Source organism: Pithys albifrons, chromosome 2, assembly GCF_047495875.1.
Source record: "Pithys albifrons albifrons isolate INPA30051 chromosome 2, PitAlb_v1, whole genome shotgun sequence".
In the NCBI taxonomy this organism is placed as follows: domain Eukaryota; kingdom Metazoa; phylum Chordata; class Aves; order Passeriformes; family Thamnophilidae; genus Pithys; species Pithys albifrons.
In genome coordinates this window covers 112395131-112416640 of record NC_092459.1, presented here as the reverse complement: position 1 = coordinate 112416640, position 21510 = coordinate 112395131, and the positions used below count along the sequence as shown (strand labels likewise).

Genomic DNA, 21510 nt, shown 5'->3' with positions numbered 1-21510 from the left:
CTGACCAGTGTATGTCTGGTTCATCTTTACAAACAAGAACAATAAGATATTATGTGAATGAATTTAAAGGATAAATAAATCTGCAGTTAGAAAGCTCAGAAAAAACGTGAATAAAGCTCCTCAATTTTTTGCATTATGTACTGATGTCATGACATGACAGGCATTAAATTAAAGTAGACAAATTATCCTCAAGTCATCTAGTCTTTTAAGGCACTTATTACTAGTCTGCTTTAACAACAGAAAATTATTGAAAACAAGAAAACAATACATGCCTGGTATGACAGGAAATCTAGATTTAGATTCAATGCTTTTGTTTTTTAAAGCATTTGTTGACAAGAAGCTGAGATTAAGGGCACAGACTGCTTGAAGCACAGCAGCCTCTCAAAGAAGCAAAACATATATTTGGAAGAATGTTTTCTGTTAGCACTGATTGCCAGTTGAAAATTATAGTAACTCAAGATAAAAAAAAATTAAAAACTAAAAGGAAAAGAAAAAAGCAGCAAGAGAAATAAACCATTTATTTGAAATAAACCACTTATTTATTAGCACACCAAGTGAGCAAAAGTAATTTGTGAACCTGGCAGCTGAGTGAACTGAAAGATGGAAGGAGAAAAGTACCATTCTCTCAGCAGATTAGTAACTATTAAACCATTAGCTCAGATCTGCACCTCTGCCATATCCTTTTGCTTTGGATATGGCATAAGAGAAGCCCTCGAGTTTGGTAAGTTTTCGAGGGTCCTGGAAAAGCAAACCCCACAGAAGTGCAACATATCTGGCTCTGAAAACTTCTGGCCTAACAGGATCAGACAGTTAAGTTTGGACATGAAATTCCATCATTCAGCATAGACACACTATGCCCAGCACTGCATGCACAAGTGTATCCTTTAATTTAGCTTTTTTGTAAATAGAAACAGAATGAAGTTTTCTGTAACATAGATCATTATGAAATTCAGTGGTGTAAAGTCATCATCTTAAAAATAAATATATTAAATAAGTGGAACATCCCCATTTGACATTTAGAATACTTAAATCCAGCACCAGTACTTTAATTAAAAGCAACCTCAGTTGTCTGGTGAAAAATTGAATACATTTCAGGAAAGCTTTTTCAAAAGTCACCACCTCACACAGCACTTGGATGTCAGAGGACAAATACTGATTTCAGATGCAGTTTATACACTTTCAGCCCCTTCCTCACATGATGGGCACTTGCAAGAGCAAAATTTCGCAGTGGAAAGAGATGAACTGACTTGCCTTGCAATGCACTGGGGCAGAATTCAGTGGCAGGAACAGAATCCACTGCCCTGGAAAGAGGCAACAACTGAGCAAAGGATTTTTCTCCTACATGCAATTCCTTGCTTCATCCACTACACTTTTTTTTCCAGCTGTTCTATAAGGAACATCCTCTCCTATGAAGTGACTGAATATCTTGGGAGTTTGGAGGAATCATGTTTCTGCTTCCTTCTCCAATTCTGGTATTTGCCAGCTCTTCTTCAATTCTTCTTGTTCTCATTATCTCCCTCCAGCATTCCCTTCTTGCCACCCCAGTCCAGCCCTCACCTGACCACATCCTACTCTCCCACCCCTCATTCCACTTTTACTGCTCAGGAATCACACCTGGACCTCTCCAGATGTCCTAGACTAGATCCCATTCTTTCTCAGGTTTTCAGGCACTGCTCCTCCTCATTCCTTCCAGTTCTCTTCCATATGAAAGAACTGAAAACAGAGATCATAATGGAGAAAATGGGCAGCTTTCATGGAGAGTCCACAGAAGGGCAGGCAGGGCATTTTTCTGGAAAACTGCAAACACCAATCCCTGTCCCTGTGCTTGCTGACACTCCAAAAGTGATTCCAAGGCTGCAGAGCTGGTTACTACATATCTGAAATACAAAGTCTGGACAAGATCTAAAATCATATTAAACCACAAAATCATAGGAAGAAAAGAGGAGCAAAAACAAGATAGAGGGTCCTTCCACTCCCCTGGAAAGATGACAGAAATAACTGTAAGTGGAAAACTGTTACAACCACAAAAATTTGGTGCTAAACCAGCAAACAAATCAGAGCCACAATAAAGGAAGGATATTGCATAGGTTCACTAAAAACGTGCCATTAAGAAACCCTCTTGTACAACAAGAACAAACATTTAGTTATCTCCAAAGTCAATGAAAGCAGAGTCAGCAGCTTCCCAGAAACTGAACTACTATAACTTTGGATAGTCTTTGGGAGCATGTTTATGGAAAAAACTACTGGTCAGGTGGCAACTTTGTAGATTCTCTCTGAAGGTAATAAGAAAGAATTAAAAAGTAGATGTCACATCTCTAGAAAAAGAGAGACCCTTGAGAGAGATCTCAAAGGTGGTTACAATATTTCTGATTTATTTGCCTGGAAAATGGAATCATTTGATCCATCTGGCACTGAAGGACTTGGGGGAAAATCCAGCCCTTTCTTGTGGTATTTGGCAGCCTCATGAAAGGCATTAGAGTTTCTCCACAGATTAGAATGGCTTAGAAACTACTGTCCAGACCACTTCCCGAGAATGAGAGTGCATTTAAGTGGTCAAAAGGATTTTCATTGCAGAAGGGGAAAGGAATTGTCTACTTTAGGTAGAATTATTAGCTTCCTATAGAAAGGGCTAATTTATACCTTCATCAATATATATGTTTTTTAATAAATGAATCACACAAAGAAGGGCAAGAAAATAGAGGAAAAGGTCATCTATATTAGCATGCAACTAAATCATGCATGAGCTAAAGGTAAATGTGTGGTAAATACTTAAAAAAGCTAAGTACACTTTGCTCCCAGAGAGGGAGGGTGGGCAGGCAGGACTTTTCAGTTCTCCAAACACTTAGTTTTGAAAACCTGTGGAAGTGTCACAGTTATGAGGGGCTAAGAAGATAAATTCCTGTTCTCAGGAAACCCAAAGAGGAAATTCATCTTGTGTGTAATGTCTCACCTTGTTGCAGGTGGGTAAAAGGAATGGCAGGTAAATACTCTGCTAACATTCCAATTTGTCACTCCCAAGGATAAAATGTTAAGTCAACATAGTTTTCCTAAGACAGTGCAAGTCCCTGAGAGAGCTCAGCATGTGGAGCTGCTGCCAGGTGTGAAGGGCTGTGGTGCTGAGCCCCCACACAGCCCAGCACTGGCTGCTCTGAGCCACTAAACAATGATCCAGGTGGAGCTACACCTTCCATATGAGCATTCCTGTGCTCTACATAACCTCCAGTAATACACAGTTGCACTTGACAGAGACACCATTGCCCTCTATTCTGTTTCAGATGAAAACAAATCTGAAAATTTCCTTTAAGCCCAGCTAAATATTTACATCTCCTTCTTCACAAATATTTAAGTCAAATAAAAAAAACAAACCCTTGGCTGAATATCATCAAGAAATGCAGTTGTGGTCTTTTCTAAAGGGAGCTTTGGGAGCTGGATAAGGATTCATAGTAGTTGTTGCTTAAATCAGATATGATTAAGAAAACAGATGGATGCTTCAATGTAACACTGATTTTGTGCCTAGAAGAAACAGACCAAAGAGAGCTGGAGCTACATCTAATTTATTTTTCTTGGCACTGGAGTTTATTTAAAACTATTATGATTCAAGAATAACTGAATCATTCACAAAGTATGCTTTCTATAACCATGTGTAAATATCTGTGCCAAAACTCAATTTTTAAAATTAATTCAAATCTCTGCCTTTCGATTGAAAAACTTCCGAGATTTAACTGTTCTAATTCTTCTGTGTATTCAACATTTGGGCAGGAAAATGATTTTGCAATAAGTCAAGCACATTAAAGCAGAGCTTGATAATAAAAATATTTCAACAGACATAAACTAGTTCTGAAAAAAAAAATTAAGGAGCCTTAAGAGATTACAACAACAACTATTTTTGCATGCTCAGAATGTTCCAATTGAACATAATTAAATTGTTTGGAATTTAAAGAAGCACATTTGTCCAAGAAAAAGTGAGGTAATAACTAAGGTGCCTCCCTGCCATAAGGAAGCACAGCCCTGATTGTGCCAGAGCTATGAACTACTGTTGAGCATGTGCTGACTGTGCTGCACCGTAAAGACATAGATAGACAGACAGACAGACAGACAGATAGATATATATAAAAATAAGTATTCCTTTCAGGGGTGTGCAGGACCTCCTCTCCAAATGCTGCCTGAAGTCAGTAAGGGCTGAACTTTTGACTCAAAAGCAAAATTCAAACACTCATCTTCACTTTCAGGACTTGTGTTTCACTGCAGGGGTTCAGAGCCAGGAGTGGTACTGCTGACCTCAAGCAGGTGAACAGTCTCTACCAAAGGCAAGTGAACTCTTCTATGACTTCCAGAACCTGCTCCTGGATAATCACCTGATTTTTTTCAGGGTTAGAAATGAGGAAACATTGGCATTTAGTGCAAAATCATAGTTGTTGAATTAATATAAAATACTACAAACTACCCATGTAAACTTCATTGTGCCTCCATGCCCATTGAAGCCCAGTATCATATGAACAAACCTGAGCCAGTGCACGGACATCCAGCTGAATTTGGACAATGTCAGTCAAATTTATCAGGATAGGGAGATTCCCTTTGGTTTGTTTGGGGATTTTTACCATGGATACAGCAACTGTCCCAGGAGCCCCACATGAAGGTGCAGTAAGGAAGGGATTGAACTACATGTGGTAAGGAACAAATCCAATTTTCTGAAGTCAAGTTCCATTGCAGAAAAACAGGGAGCCCATGGATCAGAGAACTGGATTCCATTCATACTACAGTGAAAACTCCATTTCTACTGAATGTGAATGTGATTTAATTGTAACATGCAAGGCACAGAGTTAAGAGGGAGAGTCTCTCAGAAAACTTCTTGCTCTCCCTAGGCAAGAGAGACTAAAAAAAGTTTCCTGTCTCCCTTAAAGCAATTTCCCTTCTCCCAAAATGAATGGTATGCTCCAGATTCCTGACTAAGTCACCACATTAAGTTGCTTACACTTTTTTGAATTTACGAAACTTCTTTCATACAATTTGCAAGATTCTTCAGAAGGCAGAATGTGTAACAAACAAAAACCAACCCCAAAAGTGCTTTCCAAACCAACACAAAAGATGGCAGCTTAAAACTACATGTTAATAAAAATACATATAATTACAGAACACCTTTGTAGCAGTAATTAGTTCTACTGTGGTTTCTACCTTCAATCTGGAAGGTGGAAACAAAAAATCTTTATGAAAATCTTGTAACAGTTACCTGTGTATGAAACCTCTTTGGCTTTGAATGCTCAGTGACAGGATGAATTAACTACTGAGCAAACACCAGCACAAATACAAGCAGTGACACGCTGTGGACAGATGGAGAATGACGCTGTGTCAGCAAACACTTGTCCTGCTGTGCATGATACAGCTCCTTCTAAAAGGTTTTGGGAGAATTCATGCCAGAAGGTACTGGAATTATACATTTCAATTATAATCATTGAAAGCACACAACTATTTTTAATGCCAGTTTATCCTTTCAGTTACAGATCTTATAAAGAAATAGGAGTAAAACTGTTTCATTCAGTTCAATCCATTTCGGTGAATTGCTACAGACCAGAATTTTTAAAAAGTAAGCATTTATACTTTTACTTCTTTTCCAGAGTAGCTCTGTCATTTCAGCAAACAAATGAAGCCTGCAAGGACACCTACCAAGTGCCAGTTCAGGCAGTCAGAAGGAGCTCTGGGCTAGGACCAAGGAGGAAGAGGCACAGGGATCCCTTTGTGGATGTAGTGAGCCAGTGTACACTGGTTCCTTACACCTCATGGAAAGCACCCACCCACAGACAGCACACAAAAATCTGCCTCAATGTTTTACCATCATAAAAGAAAAAACTCCAGGTTTTGGGTCTCAGGGTGAGTTCTGCTGGGATGCCCTATGGTGAAATTCCCTTTCTAAACTTCCATATGACCATCTGGATGTCACTATCCCTCAATTTATCTTCCTGGTGCTTTCTTTATTCCAGAGCAGTCTCACTGGAAGGTCAGACTCCTTCCTTCTCTATTCCCCCAAATCTTTATCATAATGGAAGCAAGACTTTCAAACCATTCTATTCTAATTTTATGCAATGTTAACAAATCACATTGGTTTTCATTTTGAAAAGTGTAGGTATGTTTCATGACTCTGGTAAACACATGAATTCTATCTTAAAAAAGTGTATAAAGTGATGAATGAAAAAGTAATTACAAAAATAAAACCTGGAACAAAAATAATCTACGAAAAGAAACTTAGAGCTGAGGAACAGAGTTCAGTCATATTATTTATTTCTTCTACTTCTCTCATTCTAAACAATCTGGATTTCAATTAATGAGAAGAAAAAAAAGGTTTCTTCTCCTACTATAAATTCTGCACCTTACACCTGTTAGCAGGCCAATACTGCATACCCTTCAAGGCAGGAAAACAAAATAAAGCTTACCTGGAACCCATTTAATCTCCATTCCTATATCCTTCTCTTCCTGTTTTTTCTCTTTTTCTTTGATACTTTGCAAAAGTTCTCTGTACTTGGCAATTTGCTCTTCATCATCTTTTTGGCTTTTCCTTGGTTTGTTATCTTCTATTTCATTATTTACATCACCATCTAGAAAGAGAAAGGAAAACTATCACTATTTTGGAAATAGAAGGCTACATTTTAACAAACAAACTTTGCAAGATTCTACAACAGAGACAATTACTCAATGCCTTCAACTTCAGTGGATCCCACCCGGCCCTACAGCCCTGGGTGTGTCTGTTGGGACAGAACAATCAAAGGTGGGCAATTCAGATCTATACAGACCCTGTGAGACTGAAAGCAGCTAAGAATAATCAAGGCCACAGCTGCTGCAGATCGTTAAAGGAGAAATCACTCCTTAAGAGCTCTTAGCAACTCCCCAGAAGTTTCTCAGGAGAACTCCTCAGGTTTCCCACAGGACTCCAGAGGTGTTCCTGAAAACAGTCAGGATGATTTCACCAAAACACTAGACTTGGGAGATATTGACTATAACCAATTAGGATTTGCAATTAGATCGTGTGAGGTTCAGTTTAGCCAACTGAACATAGCCTTAACCCCATTTAAACCATGTGCAGTGTGTAATAAATGGTATTCCCTTGACCACATTGGTCTGGTGTGTGGTGTCCTTATTCCTCTGTGTTATTTATCGTTGACTTTATGTGTCAAGTGGAGCAGCAGGTCCCTGACCATCCCCCCTTGGACTGTGGAGGCTCCACTCTGCTCCCCGTCCCTGGTACCAGCCCAGGTACCCAGAGAACAACTGGTCTTACTGAGGCAAAGAAGGCATTTAAGTATTTAATGAAACCTTCCCCTCCCTCCAACAAAGGATGGAGTTTCCTCTCTGCTCTCCTCTTACTGCTACTGCATTCATAGAAAGAGTTTTTATTGTGTTTTACAGCAGTAACCAAATTAAGTTATAGCTGGGCTTTGCCCTTCTAATTTTCCCCTCGTGACAACCTTGCAGTCCCTCTGAACTGCCTGCCCTTCTTGCCAAGTTCACAAACCCTCCTGTCTTTCCTGAGGTCCAGCCAGGCCAGGCTCTGTCTCCCCTGCAGCTGCTTCTCCACTGTCCTCCTCAGCAGCTCAGATCTAAGAGGGAAGCATCTGCTCACACAGAAAGCAAAATGCAACTCTGCTTTGAAGATTAGAAGAAAAATAAACCATTTTGTTGTTTCTTCCTCCTGGTGTCCTGTGAAATGAGAATCTATCATGGATGGGAACTGAAGAAATCCTTAAGCTGAGACAGGCTCCCTTAACACTGGATAAGCACTGGCTACTGGTTTGTATTTATCACTGGTTTGCCAGGAGAAATTAAAGAGGCATTCTCTCTCATTTAGATACAACTTGCATTTCTTTTGTCAAAACTGAGTTTTCAAATAAATGCCCAACGTGGCCTTCAAAGGAACTGTGAGAGCTTTTAACTCTGTAGGCAAACAGAGCCCATTGGACAACAGCTGCGAGAAAGGAAAGTGAGCTGAGCGTGTTTCCCAAGTTTGTTCAGAGTTCAAATAACCCTGTCAGCACCTTTCAAGCATCACACTCTATTGCACAACATCAGGAACCACTTTCTGCTGGAAATTAAGGCAGCAATGCTTTCTGCCAGCAGCTTGTTCAAAGGCTTTCTGAACAAAACACACAAACAAAACACAAAGTTGTGCTGCATTAACAGCTGCACTGCAAGAGGAACACAATCAACCTGGGCAGGAGAAAAAGGCAAAAGCTGATGAAATTTAGAGTATAAAATACAAGTATAATCTTACTGTTTTCAAGGGAAAGTAGTAACAGAAGTGCTAAAAGATTTAAAAAGAAGGTTAAAATTGTAAGGCTGGTCAGAAATACTCCAAGACATGGGGGCATGTTTGTTTTTAACAGCTGTAATTAATAAAAACTATAACCAAATGCAGAGGTTTGATATGTTAAATTGGTGATTGGCAGTTCTTGTAATCACAGGACTCTGAAGAGATTGTATTCTAAATTTAAGAAGATTATCTTACAATAGCTGAGTAGATGATTCCTTTTATTTTCTAAACTCAGCTGTAGAAACTAAACAGAGTAGAAAACTTATGGCAGACACAACATTTGGTCAGCTGCAAAGCTGAGTTACTTTTAAAGATGGAAAGATAAAATTCCCCCTCATGATTTAATGGCACAGCAGAAAATTCAGCTACTGATTTGGATGCTGATGGCCATACCATGAAAAAGTATTAAATGGCTCAATTCTGTCCAGGATAGTCACTCAAATTCAGAGATACAGAAATTAAAAAACCCAAACAAACCTTTGTATGTAGATCCACATAATTAAAATTAAAAAGTTCTACACTCCAGCAGTTAAGAAGCAAGTCTGAGGTAGAGGTTATTGCACTGTAGTACAGCATGATGTGAAAAATTACACGTGCTGACCTCAGTCTTGTGCCAAAAAATAATGACGAAGAAAATTCTGGGGGTTTAACCCTATTTTCCCCACATTCTCAGCATGCCCTCAACAAGAAGCTGTGCAAATTCCATTAGTTCATCCCAATGACAATTAGAAAAATTTACAATTCAAGGTAATCAAGATAAGCTTACTGAAAGCACATCAGAGTAGATGCCTTTTTGTAACATATTTTTCACGGAGAAAAGAGAGTGGAAGAAGAGACTGCAAACAGTAAATGGATGGCAACCATTAAATTATGGCTTTTTTAGGGTTGTTTTTGCATTTCCCTTCAAATCTGTAGTTAACCACTTGAGTGGTGTGCAGTGGCTGCAGGTTTTAAAACTCCCTTTGCAAACCAGGTGCCCGTTGTCCTGCAGCCTTTAAGCACCTGCAGGGAAGGGGACTGGGCAGGACTAAAACCAGCCCTCTGAGCCAGCCAGACTCTTGTAATGACTCGTTAGTCCTGAATAGGAACCCCCTGGCCTGCAAAAGCACAGGGGGTGTGTTCATTGGTTCTAAGCCACTGGACACCTCCAACAGCTTGTATGGACTGCTCAGAAGGAATGCCGAGGTGCCCCTTCTTCCTGGCATTCCAAGAACTCTTAACTAAAAACTAAACCCCACACAACAGACTCCTGCAAAGGTGTTTTGGAAAAGTATTCAATGCCTGCGGTAGTTGTATAAAGTTTCTGATAATTCACAGAAAGAAAATAATCAAGTTGTGGTATTTCTATGCTGAAATTCCCACGAAATTCCAACTCACAAACTGCTAAAATCTATTGCTTCTTCTTTCCAGAGATAATATTATATAATTGCATGTTCTACTTCCATGTCTTAGCCTTTTGTAATAGTTATAGCAAATATAAACTCATATGAACACTGTTCATTATTAAGAGAGAAAGGAAGGCTGTACTGTCACCTGATAAAATGCTATATATGCATTTAAATTTATATATATAGTCAGTTATTGCACCAAGTATATTTCAGGATTGTAACAAGATTTAATAAATGGTCTGATTTTATTTAACATTAAGCACTAATGGTAGGTCCCTTCCAACTCAGGATATTCTATGATTCTGTGATCACAATATCAAGACCAGCTAATTAAAAATACACCTAATAAAGGTATTTTGTCATATGGTCTGTTCCAGAATCTGTGTGCTGTGCAAAGCAGCACAGCAGAAAAGATGGTGCTCTTGCAAAGACTAAAAAAAACTCTTGCAAAAATTAAAAGCTCATAATGCTTAATTTGAAGTATGTTTCAAATGCCACTGGTGCTCCTGGTCACCACAGCAGTTATGGGCTGGATTGGGTGAATGCCACAAACACTTCCTGACTGGAATGAATGCACTCAAGGAACAGAAAATTCAGGAGGCTCAATGTAAAGGAGAGACTTTGTGCTATGAACCACAACAGTCCAGGTCACCGAAACACTTGACATTACAAAACTGTTGTGTAACAGTAACACTAACATTCAAGATGCACATATTTTAAGTTGAAAAATTCCATATAAAGCCCAGATTAGAACAGGCCAACAAAAACCTGATGATAAATAAAACATTTTGGTAAGATTAAAAAATATGAATAAAAAGTCCAGGACATTTTTTCCCTCCTTATCACACTCCTACATTTCCATTCAAGCAGCTGACATTGATTTTTCCCATTTGTGCACAGTGCCACATAATTCTGCTGGATGAAATCCTGACAGATGGGATCCTGTTTTGTATCACACAACTGGATGGAGAAAACGTCAGGAACACATTAAAGACATGACAACATAATTCCTCTATTGATAACTTACTTTTCCAAACATGCTTAGAATCCAGACATTTCCAGGTTTAACATTTATTACTGTGGTAAGATCACTTTAAGGTCAGTAATTTTTCCTTCCCAACAGTGGAGTTTTGCTCTTTAACATTTCTGAGGTGTTGCTCACAGGGGTATTTGCTTTCCTCACTGCCCTGTCACAGATGCTGTTCTTTAACATCATGGTCATTCTGTATGTGATAGAAGATGGGAATTCTTCCCCTGCACCTCCTGCTCCCATTTCCAGACTTCACTGAAGCTCACAATGGGACAGTTTGTGAGTTTTTGTGTAAGACAAGAAACAAATGGACTTGAACCCTGCCAAGATACTGCCAAGCTGAGTTTGCTGCCAAAAGACTCTATAACCAGAAAAATCTGTACTGTTCTTTTCCATGCTCCAAGCTCATCTCTGATTGCAACAACCTGCTTTAAAGCAGGATAAATCATTTTTAACTCTGCTTGAAAGACCTGATTAAGGCTTAATGAAATTTTATTTGCCTTGTAATTTAGGCTATATGTCTCACTAAAAGCATGATGAATTTTAGAATGAAAACAAGCAAGTTAAATTGGGAATTTACACACTGGTGCACCACACACGGGAGATTTATGTACCTTACAAAGTTAGATGAAATTCTCTTTATATTCTTAAGAAGTACATGAATCAAAAAGAATTTGAAAGATGGTACTGTTCGTTTAATCCTTAACCACTTATTTCAAACTACAACTTTTCCTTTGAAAAGGAAGTACTTCAAGTCCTATGGTTCTATAATTTCATCTCAGAAATGAAGAGATTAAAGCAGGTATTGCCAAACTTGACAAAGAAATGTCAATGTACCCTGAAAAAAGACAAAGAGGGTAGAAGGAGAAATAAAAAGGAATAATATTATTTTACACTCAGAGGTTCAGAAAGCAGCTATTCAGGAGCTCAGTATTAGGATCACTCCAGATCACCTACCAGGTGGTCATTTTTGATGAGTGTTACTCAGTTCACAGAAAGGCAACAGATCTTCATTCACTCAGCACTGAATGAACAGAACAGTCACCACTTTCTCTACATAACCATTCAAATGTATGATGAAAAAAAAGTAACCTTTTTTCTAAATAGATTTATCATATCAACAATAAGGAAAATACACCTTATTGAGGCATTTTGAGGGATGTTTGAAATGCCTCAATCTGTAATTGTTATACAAACACTAATTACACCAGATAAAGAGATTCTGCAGTAGAGAAATGAAAACCAGAGAGCTGGTTTAAAGCTGGGGTGACAATCCTGAAGTCAAACTCTCACTAACAATCTTCGAAGTAAGATGAAACTCCAAATTCAGCTAACATACTCTATCTTGAAAAACAATGTCACAATTTCCAGGTCAAAATAATCATATGGTTCACCTGGAGAATCAGAATCAGGTTTGCATAATGAATACCAATGGTGGCTTTAGAGATACCATTTTAAAAACTCAGCTGTGATTTTTCCTATTATGTATAAACAACACTGGAAAAGTGTATTTATCTCGAATAAACAAAAAGAAAGAAAGAAAAAAAGAATGTCAAGGGCCAGGAAATTTAAGAAACTCCAGTTTCCATGTTAACAGGCCAAACTTAAAAATCTTTCCAAAAATGTTTAGCATCTGTCAATTAGTCAATTTTCTGTCATTAAGCCACTTATTTCCTAATTGAAAAGAGGGAGGAAAAAATGCCAACATGCTCCCCCCAGTTTCTCTCCACCTTTAGGCCACACACACCAGTTTCAGAGCTGTTTAGCTCTGGAGGAAAGGCAGGTAATTTTCACAGCAGAACCTGACCACAGCTTTTATACCACAAGAATAATATTGTCCCTGTAAAAGATGACATTCAAAGCATTTTCTGGAGATATAGAATTTAAATCTTTATAATTCATGTTCAAAACACTGGAACCAATGACTCTGTGGGCAGCTTTCATTACCAAAGTACCTTGCTGCTGTTCTTCCTCTTCTTCACTTGATGAAGCCAAATAGGCTTGGAAATCCATGTCAAGAAGTTCCTCTTTGTTGAAAGTTCTGCTGAGGGATGTTACTCGTTCGTGGTCTGTCTCGTCCCATGTGATATCTACCTTAAAAACAACAATGCCAGTTGTAGAAGCTGGAACACTAAACATTGTAACACTGAATTTTAGGGAAAATGATTTGATACCAGCAATATAAACCTGTTAGTAAAGCTCTCTACAATAATTAGCTATAATAACCATTTATTAAAATAACTTTAACTTTTATGAATTTATTTCACGGTGAGTTTCAAGGAGTTTGAGATGCATAAAAAATCTCCTCATGCACTGAAGAGTTCTGTAACCACAAAACCTCTGCAAGCCAAATTTCCTTTGTGGCAGCAGATATTGGTGCTGAAGCAGCCACCAGCTCCTCTCTTTTCCTCTTCCAACCCAACCCACTCCTGGAATCACGCAGAGATTGCAGCGTGGACAATGAAAGCGTTTGCACAACTGCACCATCAGCTGGGACATGGAACAGATCTGAGTGAGAAATGATCCAGCACAAAGGACTCATTTCTCAACTAATCCCTTCTCCAATCTGGTTCCCTTCATGGCCAGATGGAAGTTCTGGCTGTCAGTAAGACAGGGTAGGGGTGAATTGCTACCAGGAGGGGAAGCAACTGTTTAAGCCTGGCATTACCACCAGAAAGGCCTTAAGGACTTACCCATAAACACCCATTTTTGGCAAATTAAAAGATTTTACAGTAAGTAACAAAGTGATTTCATGAGCAACTTGTGTTAGATTAAAACATAGTATTTAATTTGTAACCCAGAAGCTGACTCTCATTTGAATTCCAAGACAGGGCTGCAACTTGTAGGTCTGTTAGACACTTAAATCTTTTAATGTGTTTGATGTCTTTATTTTGAAATAGTGGAGATAATCAGGAATCTTTTCCCTGCTACATATATAATTTACAAGCTGACAGCAAGACGAAACAAATTAGAAAAACATTAGAAAAACATTGTAAAGATACCTTTGATGTCCCCATAGCAGCAGATGTGAAGTACTTTGGCTTATAAGCAGCTACATTCACTTCTGAGGCTGCATCTTTTGGCTTCTCATCAAATGTAACATTGTCTGGAATAAATCTTAAGGGCAAACAAAACATCTTATTCTTCAAATACATTGGGAAATTTCATGGTATAAACAGTCTAAGCTTTTCATGAGTTTGGGACACCAGCATGAGAGAATTTGCTACAATAAGAAGTAGGTAAGTCTGAAAAGGGAACTAATGGACAAATATTCCACACATGTAAGATGAACTGCCTGGCTTCTGCACAGCTATTCCACAGGTCTTCCATGTGTAACAACACTCTGTTGGGAAGTAAATCAATTTTCACTCTAGTATAAACAGGGGCAGGGGTGGTTTTTTGAGTGGTTTCCTTTGTTATAAGAGTCATCTTTTCAGGAAGCTTAGTATTAAAAATCAAAAAAGAAAAAAGTGAGTAAAATAGAATTTGGAAACAGATATATTTAAAAAAAAAATCAAAACATTTTAGGAAAGCCTGGTACAGCTTCAAAATCATAATTAGTAGGGAAAAAAATGCTCAAAAGACCAAAGTCATGGGTAACAATTGAAAGACTTGCTTTAAAAAAACCCAAAAAACATGGTACACTCTAGAGATTAAAATTTAACAAAGCAGAAGATTAGGAAAATCACTGCAGAATTGCAAACAGCTGTGCCTGTTGTAACACATTATCTTTCTATGTTTAAAATGGTGAAAAGTTACATGTTCACTTGGCAAAGATCATCTTCTCCAAAATGGTTCAAAGCAAATGAATTAAGTTCCTCTAGAAAATGATTCAAAGCAAAAAACTCAACTTTCACTGACTTCCAAGAGTGCCCACAACAGGGGCCCCAGTGCACAAACAGGGCTTCTGTCACAGCTTTTTGTGATTTAGGAACTTTTCTGCTCAGACTGAAAAGCTTTTTTGCAACAAAAGGACACATTAACAATGAAGCAAGTAATAAGTTTGAATCCTCTCTTCCCCAAACGTGACTTCTGAAATATTAGAACTTCAGCTCCTTCACAGGGACCAACTTATCTATTGCAGCTTCATGGCAACAGCACCAATATTCCTGCCCTGTGGGAAGCAAGCCTGAAAAAATGCCTCTTCTGGATCCTTGGGGAAAGAAAAGAGAAAAAGAAAAAGGCAACAGTATGTTGGGTTTTTTATAAATCCTACCACTTTCCTTACCAAAAGGTTGAAGATGCAACCAGAACATTTTATCTGGCTTTTCTGAAAATAATCTCTGTGCACAGAAACTCTCAAACTTTCCATATTCCAATAAAAAAAAGCCAAAAAGGAGAAAAAAGAACCAAAGGGAAACCTAACAACTCACCACATGACCAATTTATCTTCATATCTCACTTTGGTTACAGAATAAAGTCAATGCAATTTACTCAGAATTATTGAAAACTGCCTTTAATTCTCCCTCTCCAGCCCAACATGTGAGAACATCACCAGTGGAGTTACCTCAGGTCTATGAAAGAACAGCTACTTTCGAATTCCAGTCCATCACATTCCTCATAAATTTTATTGGCTGTCTCAGGAGAATCACATTCCACAACTGCATAGAAGTATTTCAGGCGCTTAAACTGATATTCCCGCAGTTTTTCCCTATAAATCCTGCAAAAGGGGAGAAAACACCACAGTCAGGTGAGCTGGCTTTTGCAACTTTTCATTTGCAAACTTTTTAATTCAACTCATTAAAACCAGGCACTAATCAAACACTGTCCCAATCCTACGATGACACTAAATGTTGAGCAGCACGACGTTCCACTGGTGTCTATAATATAAAATACTCAAGTTTTATTAAGTGTACATTTATATATGACTTTGCTTCAGGATGCACCTTGATGCACACAGTGAAGGTGACTTCAGACTGTGCTCTAAGTCCATCATACTATCCCCTGTTGCACATTTCTTCAAAAGGATCTGCCTTCTATTTTAAAAGCAACCAGATTTTCTAAATGCAGGGCAGTCCAGCAGGATGTACTGGACAAATGTGGCCCCAGTCAGGCTGCCAAACACCTGGAAATTCTGGGAAAATATGAAAGCAAAACCTTTAACAAAAGCTGAAAAAAAAAGTGACAGAAGACATGCCTGGAGAATGGTAGGACTGAGGAGCTCAGCCTGGTAAGCCAGGACTGCTGTTCACAGCACTCAGGAAACCTCAGTCTGGGAATTCTTGGCCTAAATTAAGGTCCCTGTGGATTCACAGATCAGAATTTTGACAGTGAGCACCAAAGGGAGTTTACTGCATCAATTTGTCAAGCAGAAATGCTGTGCTAAGCTCTAATTCATTCCAGTGGTTATTCCAATGAGCTGCATTATAAGAATTTTGAACTTGCTTATGAACAAGCAAACCTCTTCAAGTTTCATCACAATGCATTTATCAAAGACACTGAAAATGAACCAGGGCCAGTTGTAAAACATCACTGGAAAAACCTAAAAATTAAGGTGTCCACAGGAGACTTCCACATACAAACTTCTGGAAACAGGAGTAATTGGGATTTTCCCTGAGAATTAAACATGTTGTATCTCTCATTTGAAGATATAAATACCCATCATCCTCTGTGGTATTCTCTGGAAGCTCAAACAGTTCCACAGGTCCTTTCTGTTCTTCTTCTTTCAATCTCTCTTTTCCAAACTCTGAAGGATAAATCTACAAATACAACAACACAAAACTAGATTTTTAACTGTAGTGATGTAACGTAGACCAACTAGGGAAAAATACCTCACCAGGCTTTTAGACTTGGTTTTTTATTTAAAATCAGTTAAGGGATTAATTCCATAAGCTTTAACACCATCCTAATTTTAATGTATGGAAAAGACAGTAGAATAACCAAACTGCCTGCTAAAATTATTTTGAGAGAGATGAAAAACAACAGGAACCCTGACTTTGTTTGTTCCACTGTGGCCCTTTTCAGAAAGGGGTATCATGACCAATGTTTCTCAGAAAGCTGGAGGTAAACACTAACATGGAAAAGTGTAACTTAATTGACCAGAAAACAACCAGTTCATTAATAACTTTAAAGTGGTGAAAACAAGTAAGTGTTGTGCAGTGGTAAGAGGGGTTGGAATGCATTTAGAAATAGCCAGATTTCAGGTGAGGTTATGTGTACCATAAGGACCACTGAAAATTAAACTAACCAAGGAAATGTAATCTCCTCCTCCTAGACTTTGAGAACTTTACTATTAGTCTCAGAAAAAGAGCACTTAGAACCAAGCTTATAAACATGAGAAATGCTTTGGCCTTGAACTCTACCAAATATATACCCATTACTGAAAAGCAGCACATTTAATTCTAACACAGCAAGTTAAATTGCAACATAATTTCTCATTTAACACATTCATCTCTTTTGATTCTCCACAGAACTGTCTTACATTGTTCTTCTTTTGAATTTTTCTTTTTTTTTTAAACAGTGAAAGTCTTTTTGAAACCAGGTCTTACCTTAACAGAAAATACTGTTCCTCCTTTGGGTGTGAAGGAACTAAATAGAGCCAGCAAATCCTTTGCCTTCAACCTATCCCAGTCCATATTACAAACTGCCAATCGACTTGTAATCTGAGAAAAAGAAGGACATAAAGTTCATAGGTTTAATTCCTGACTTTTATGGGGAATACACAATTCTGTGGCAGAACTCTGTGGTAAAAATCAAAGTCAGCAATAAACTTGACTGAAAAAATAACAGAAGCATTTTCCCCAAGACCTTTTATCACTTAAACTAGCGAAGGCCAGAAGCAGCAACTACCAGAGCAGATAAAAAGGACATAAATAGTGAAACACCACAAAAGAGACTGCACCAATCACAATTCAGGACTCCAGTGACAACAACAACACGTAGAATTTTGTTTTCATCTTATACTGTTAGTCACAACAGCAACCAGCATCAAGGTATTGTGACAGCACTGCAGCACTGCCATTATTTATACACTAATTGTAAAGTCATTCTTCCCTGTCTAATGAAGTCATAATTTCTTACAGTGTGAGTTAAATAACTAGACTTAAAAAGAGAAAAAAATCAGCAGTGAACAAAGGCAGTACTATTTAAATTCTGGAATTTCTGAAAAGCTCGATTTTCTTTGGTTTTTCCACTTGTAGACAGGTTACCTACAGGTAAGTGTGCTCAGAGGGACAGGGAGACACCACTGAAAACTCAAACTCAGACACTTTCATCATCACTTGCATTCTGTAACCAAAAGGCTGAAAAACCTTTACGAAAAATACTTCCACAAACTGTTTCATGATGAACTCATAACACTTCTGAGTTTCTCATGTAGCAGCTTCCCAAGTGCAAAGTGCTGTTACCTCCTCTCCGCGAGGGGCATCCTTGTCCAGCTCGCGCCAGGAATGTTCGATCTCCGGCTCCGTCGGAAACAGGTCGTTTAAATCCTCATCATCCTCTGAGCTGGTCTCGATGTTTCCTATGCCTCTGGCTAGATCAGGACCACTATCACTGTCTTCATCATCTTCTGAATCACTGTCTTCCTCCCCTGTTTCTCCATCATCTTCTGGCTCCTCTTCCTCACCTGTTTCCTCCTCTTCTTCTGGCTCTTCTTCTCCCGATTCTGCACCCTCACTTGCAGAAGTTTCTTCCTCTACTTGGCTTTTACTTTTTACACTTTGATCACAGGTATCTGTGCACAGAGAAATAAACATTAGATACCTATATTTATGGTGGAATTGCACATGATCCTTTACAAAAAGGAAAACAACAGGTTTGCATATTTACAGGACCCTGAAAGGTGCAGTGATGCAAGAACAAATAACACCAGGGAAGTGCAAATAACATAAAACATCAGTATTGCTTCTTCAGCTTGTCTAGTCTGGTCTAATCTAAATCAAATGCTCTTTAAACCCACAATTGTATTAACAATCCTAACCCTAATAAAATATTCTTGTATTATATTTGTATGTATAGAATTAACATGCAAAAACCAGATTTCAGTAATGTTGGCTACAGACATGCATAAACAACCTAAAGGGAGTTTTGCTTCGAGTCACCTCCTCTCTCTAATGCCCTCTCTAATATTAATGGCTCAGTCCTGTCATCTTTACACTTTCAGCCAACACACTGATGTGCTGAAGCCTTAGTTTATATGCTATTAAATATATTACTTTTCCAACCAACAATTGCACCTCCAGCAATCAAAAGGACAGGGATGTTCACAATCTCACCGAAAAATGAGCACTGATTCTATACAGAGCTGACCAACTCCAATCCTTCAGCAACACTGAATCTGAGCCAGGCAGCTTTCTTATAACTGATCTTGCAGATGATCTTCTATGAAGATCACAACATCCAGGTAAACAGAGATGAATGCTACCTATTATTTGAACAACTAACCTGAGTCTTTTGTTTTCCCTCCCAGGGAATGGTCCCTCCTGGGAGCTTTAGCTGATTCAATACCACTTGGCTGTGAAGACTTCTGCTTGTTTTGATTTGAAGTCAGTCTTCCTCCTGATGCATCTCCTTGCTTGTTTCCCCCTTTGGGTAAAAGGCCCTTGTTTCCCTGAGAGGAATCAGCTTCCACTGCAGTTTTCTCTGAGTCCTCTTTCAAGCTGAATTTAGATTTGCTTTTTTTCCCTTCCTTTTTAAGGTCACTTAGTTCTGTCTCCGCTTCACATGTTTGCTCCACTCCTTTTTTCTTTATTTTCTTCTCCTCCCCTGAGAGATCACCAGCAGGTACCTCTGCAGAATCTGCTTCTCCTTTACCTTTCTTTTTCTTTTTTTTCTTTTTCTGCTTTTCAGCGTGTTCCTCACTTTCTGAAAGATCAGAGTCAGATTCCGACAGGGCGTAAAACTTCTTGAGGTTCTCTGTGGTGGAAAAGTTAACGGGACGGCCTCTTTTATCCACAGTGTATCTCATCTTAAACTTCTTGTCGTGGAACATGGCTCGGAACCGCTTGTCAATCTTGACTTTCCGCTCTTTCTCAGGCATCTCCCAAAACCTGGGATCCCTCGCGACGCGGCTGAACCGCCCATCGCTCAGGATTTCCTCCTGGGATGACATTTTTGATCTTGTTGAAGACTTGGCCATCTAGAATATGGAAAGAAATCCAAATATTTCTGATTAAGAAAACCTTGATTATCGTAGATTTAGATACACAGAAAAAAAAATTTAAAGGATTAAGCAAAGTTGGATTTTTAACCTATACCTAAAAAGTTCCTTCCAAAGGCACAAATGGCAATTTCATGGCATCACAGACCACCAGGCTGGAAGAGACCTCAAGGATCATCTGGGCCAACCTTTCTTGGCAAAAGCTCAGTCTAGACAAGATGTTCCAGCATCCTACCCAATGGATCTCACAAGGATCCATTGCTGGGGAATCCACCACTCCCCTGAGGAGATTATTCCAATGGCTGGTTGCCCTCATTGAGGAAAATTTTTGTCCTGTATCTAATCAGAATCTCCCCAGGAGTAACTTGATACTCATTGCCCCTTGTCTTTTGCATGTAGCTCCCTATAAAAAGGGAGTCTCCACCTTTTTTAATTTTAAATGCTGGAACATGGGGATAAGGACTCCCCTGAGTCTTTTTTTCTCAAGGCTGAACAAGCCCAGCTCTCTTAGCCATTCCTCTCACAGCAACCTCAGCTGTGGGGGAGGGCTGAGAGAACTGGGATTGTTCAGCCTGGAGAAGAGAAAGCTTCGGGTCACCCATTTGTGGCCTTCCAGTACCTGAAGGGAACCCACAAAAAAGATGGAGAGGGACTATTTACAAGGGCCTGGAGTGACAGGACAAGGGGGAATGGCTTCAAATGGACAAAGAGCAAGTTTGGATTAGATTAGGAAGGAATTCTTCCCTGTGAGGGTGGTGAGGCCCTGGCACAGGTTTCCCAGAGAAGCTGTGACTGCCCCATCCCTGAAGTGTTCAAGGCCAGGTTGGATGGGGCTCTGAGCAATCTGGGACAGTGAAAGTGTCCCTGCCCATGGCAGGGGGTTGGAACTGGATGAACTGGGTCCAGAGAAGAGCTACAAGGCTGGTGAAGGGACTGGAGCACAAGTCCTGTGGGGAGAGGCTGAGGGAGCTGGGGTTGTTTAGCCTGAAGAAGAGGAGGCTCAGAGGTGACCTCATCACTATCTAGAACTACCTGAAGGGAAGTTCTAACCAGGTGGGGGCTGGTCTCTTCTCCCAGGCACTCAGCAATAGGACAAGGGGGCACAGGCTCAAGCTCTGCCAGGGGAAATTGAAGTTGGATATCAGAAAAAAATACTTTCCAGAGAGAGTAATCAGGCATTGGAATGGGCTGCCCAGAGAGGTGGTGGATTCACCATCCCTAGAGATTTTTAAACTGAGATTGGCCGTGGCACTGAGTGCCATGATCTGGTAAAGGGACTGGAGTTGGACCAAGGGTTGGACTTGATGATCTCAGAGGTCTTTTCCAACCCAATCGATTCTATTCTATGATTTTTAAAAACCCTTCCAACCCAAACCATTCTGTGATTCGGCGACAGCGGACACACCACAAAGAGCCCCCAGACAGAGCCCTCCGTGCCTCCGCACCCACCCCACGCACAGACCTTTGCCGAGCTCGGCCCAGCGGCAGCACCGGGTGCGCCGACCCCGCTGCAGCTCCCGCTCCCTCCCCGATCCCAGCGGCAGACGCAGTTCCGGCAGGAGCTCTGACGGAGCCTCACTCGCACCCACCGTGCTCTGCCGTGCCGAGCCGAGCCGAGCCGAGTCCCGCCGCTCCACTCCCACCACGCTGCCCCTGCCGCTGCCGCCACTTCCGCCTCTTCCGGCGGCTCTACGGG

General features: G+C 39.7%; 1 protein-coding gene across 2 annotated transcripts in view; it reads right to left on the bottom strand.

The window, feature by feature from the left end:
• ESF1 (ESF1 nucleolar pre-rRNA processing protein homolog) overlaps positions 1-21494 on the bottom strand; it is a 29588-nt gene extending 8094 nt beyond the window's left edge. The window contains exons 1-9 of one of the 2 annotated variants that reach the window (XM_071582110.1): positions 21404-21494; positions 19100-19793; positions 18061-18389; positions 17203-17316; positions 16313-16413; positions 15222-15374; positions 13717-13831; positions 12670-12808; positions 6426-6587 (exon numbers count right to left, since the gene is read on the bottom strand). In XM_071582110.1, the coding sequence (XP_071438211.1) occupies positions 6426-6587; positions 12670-12808; positions 13717-13831; positions 15222-15374; positions 16313-16413; positions 17203-17316; positions 18061-18389; positions 19100-19793 (1807 nt within the window). In that variant the 5' untranslated portion in view covers positions 21404-21494. Of the gene's footprint in view, positions 1-6425; positions 6588-12669; positions 12809-13716; positions 13832-15221; positions 15375-16312; positions 16414-17202; positions 17317-18060; positions 18390-19099; positions 19794-21276; positions 21348-21403 lie in introns of those variants that run through there. The other variant, XM_071582111.1, reaches the window with a different exon arrangement.
• Between the last annotated feature and the right edge of the window lie 16 nt (positions 21495-21510).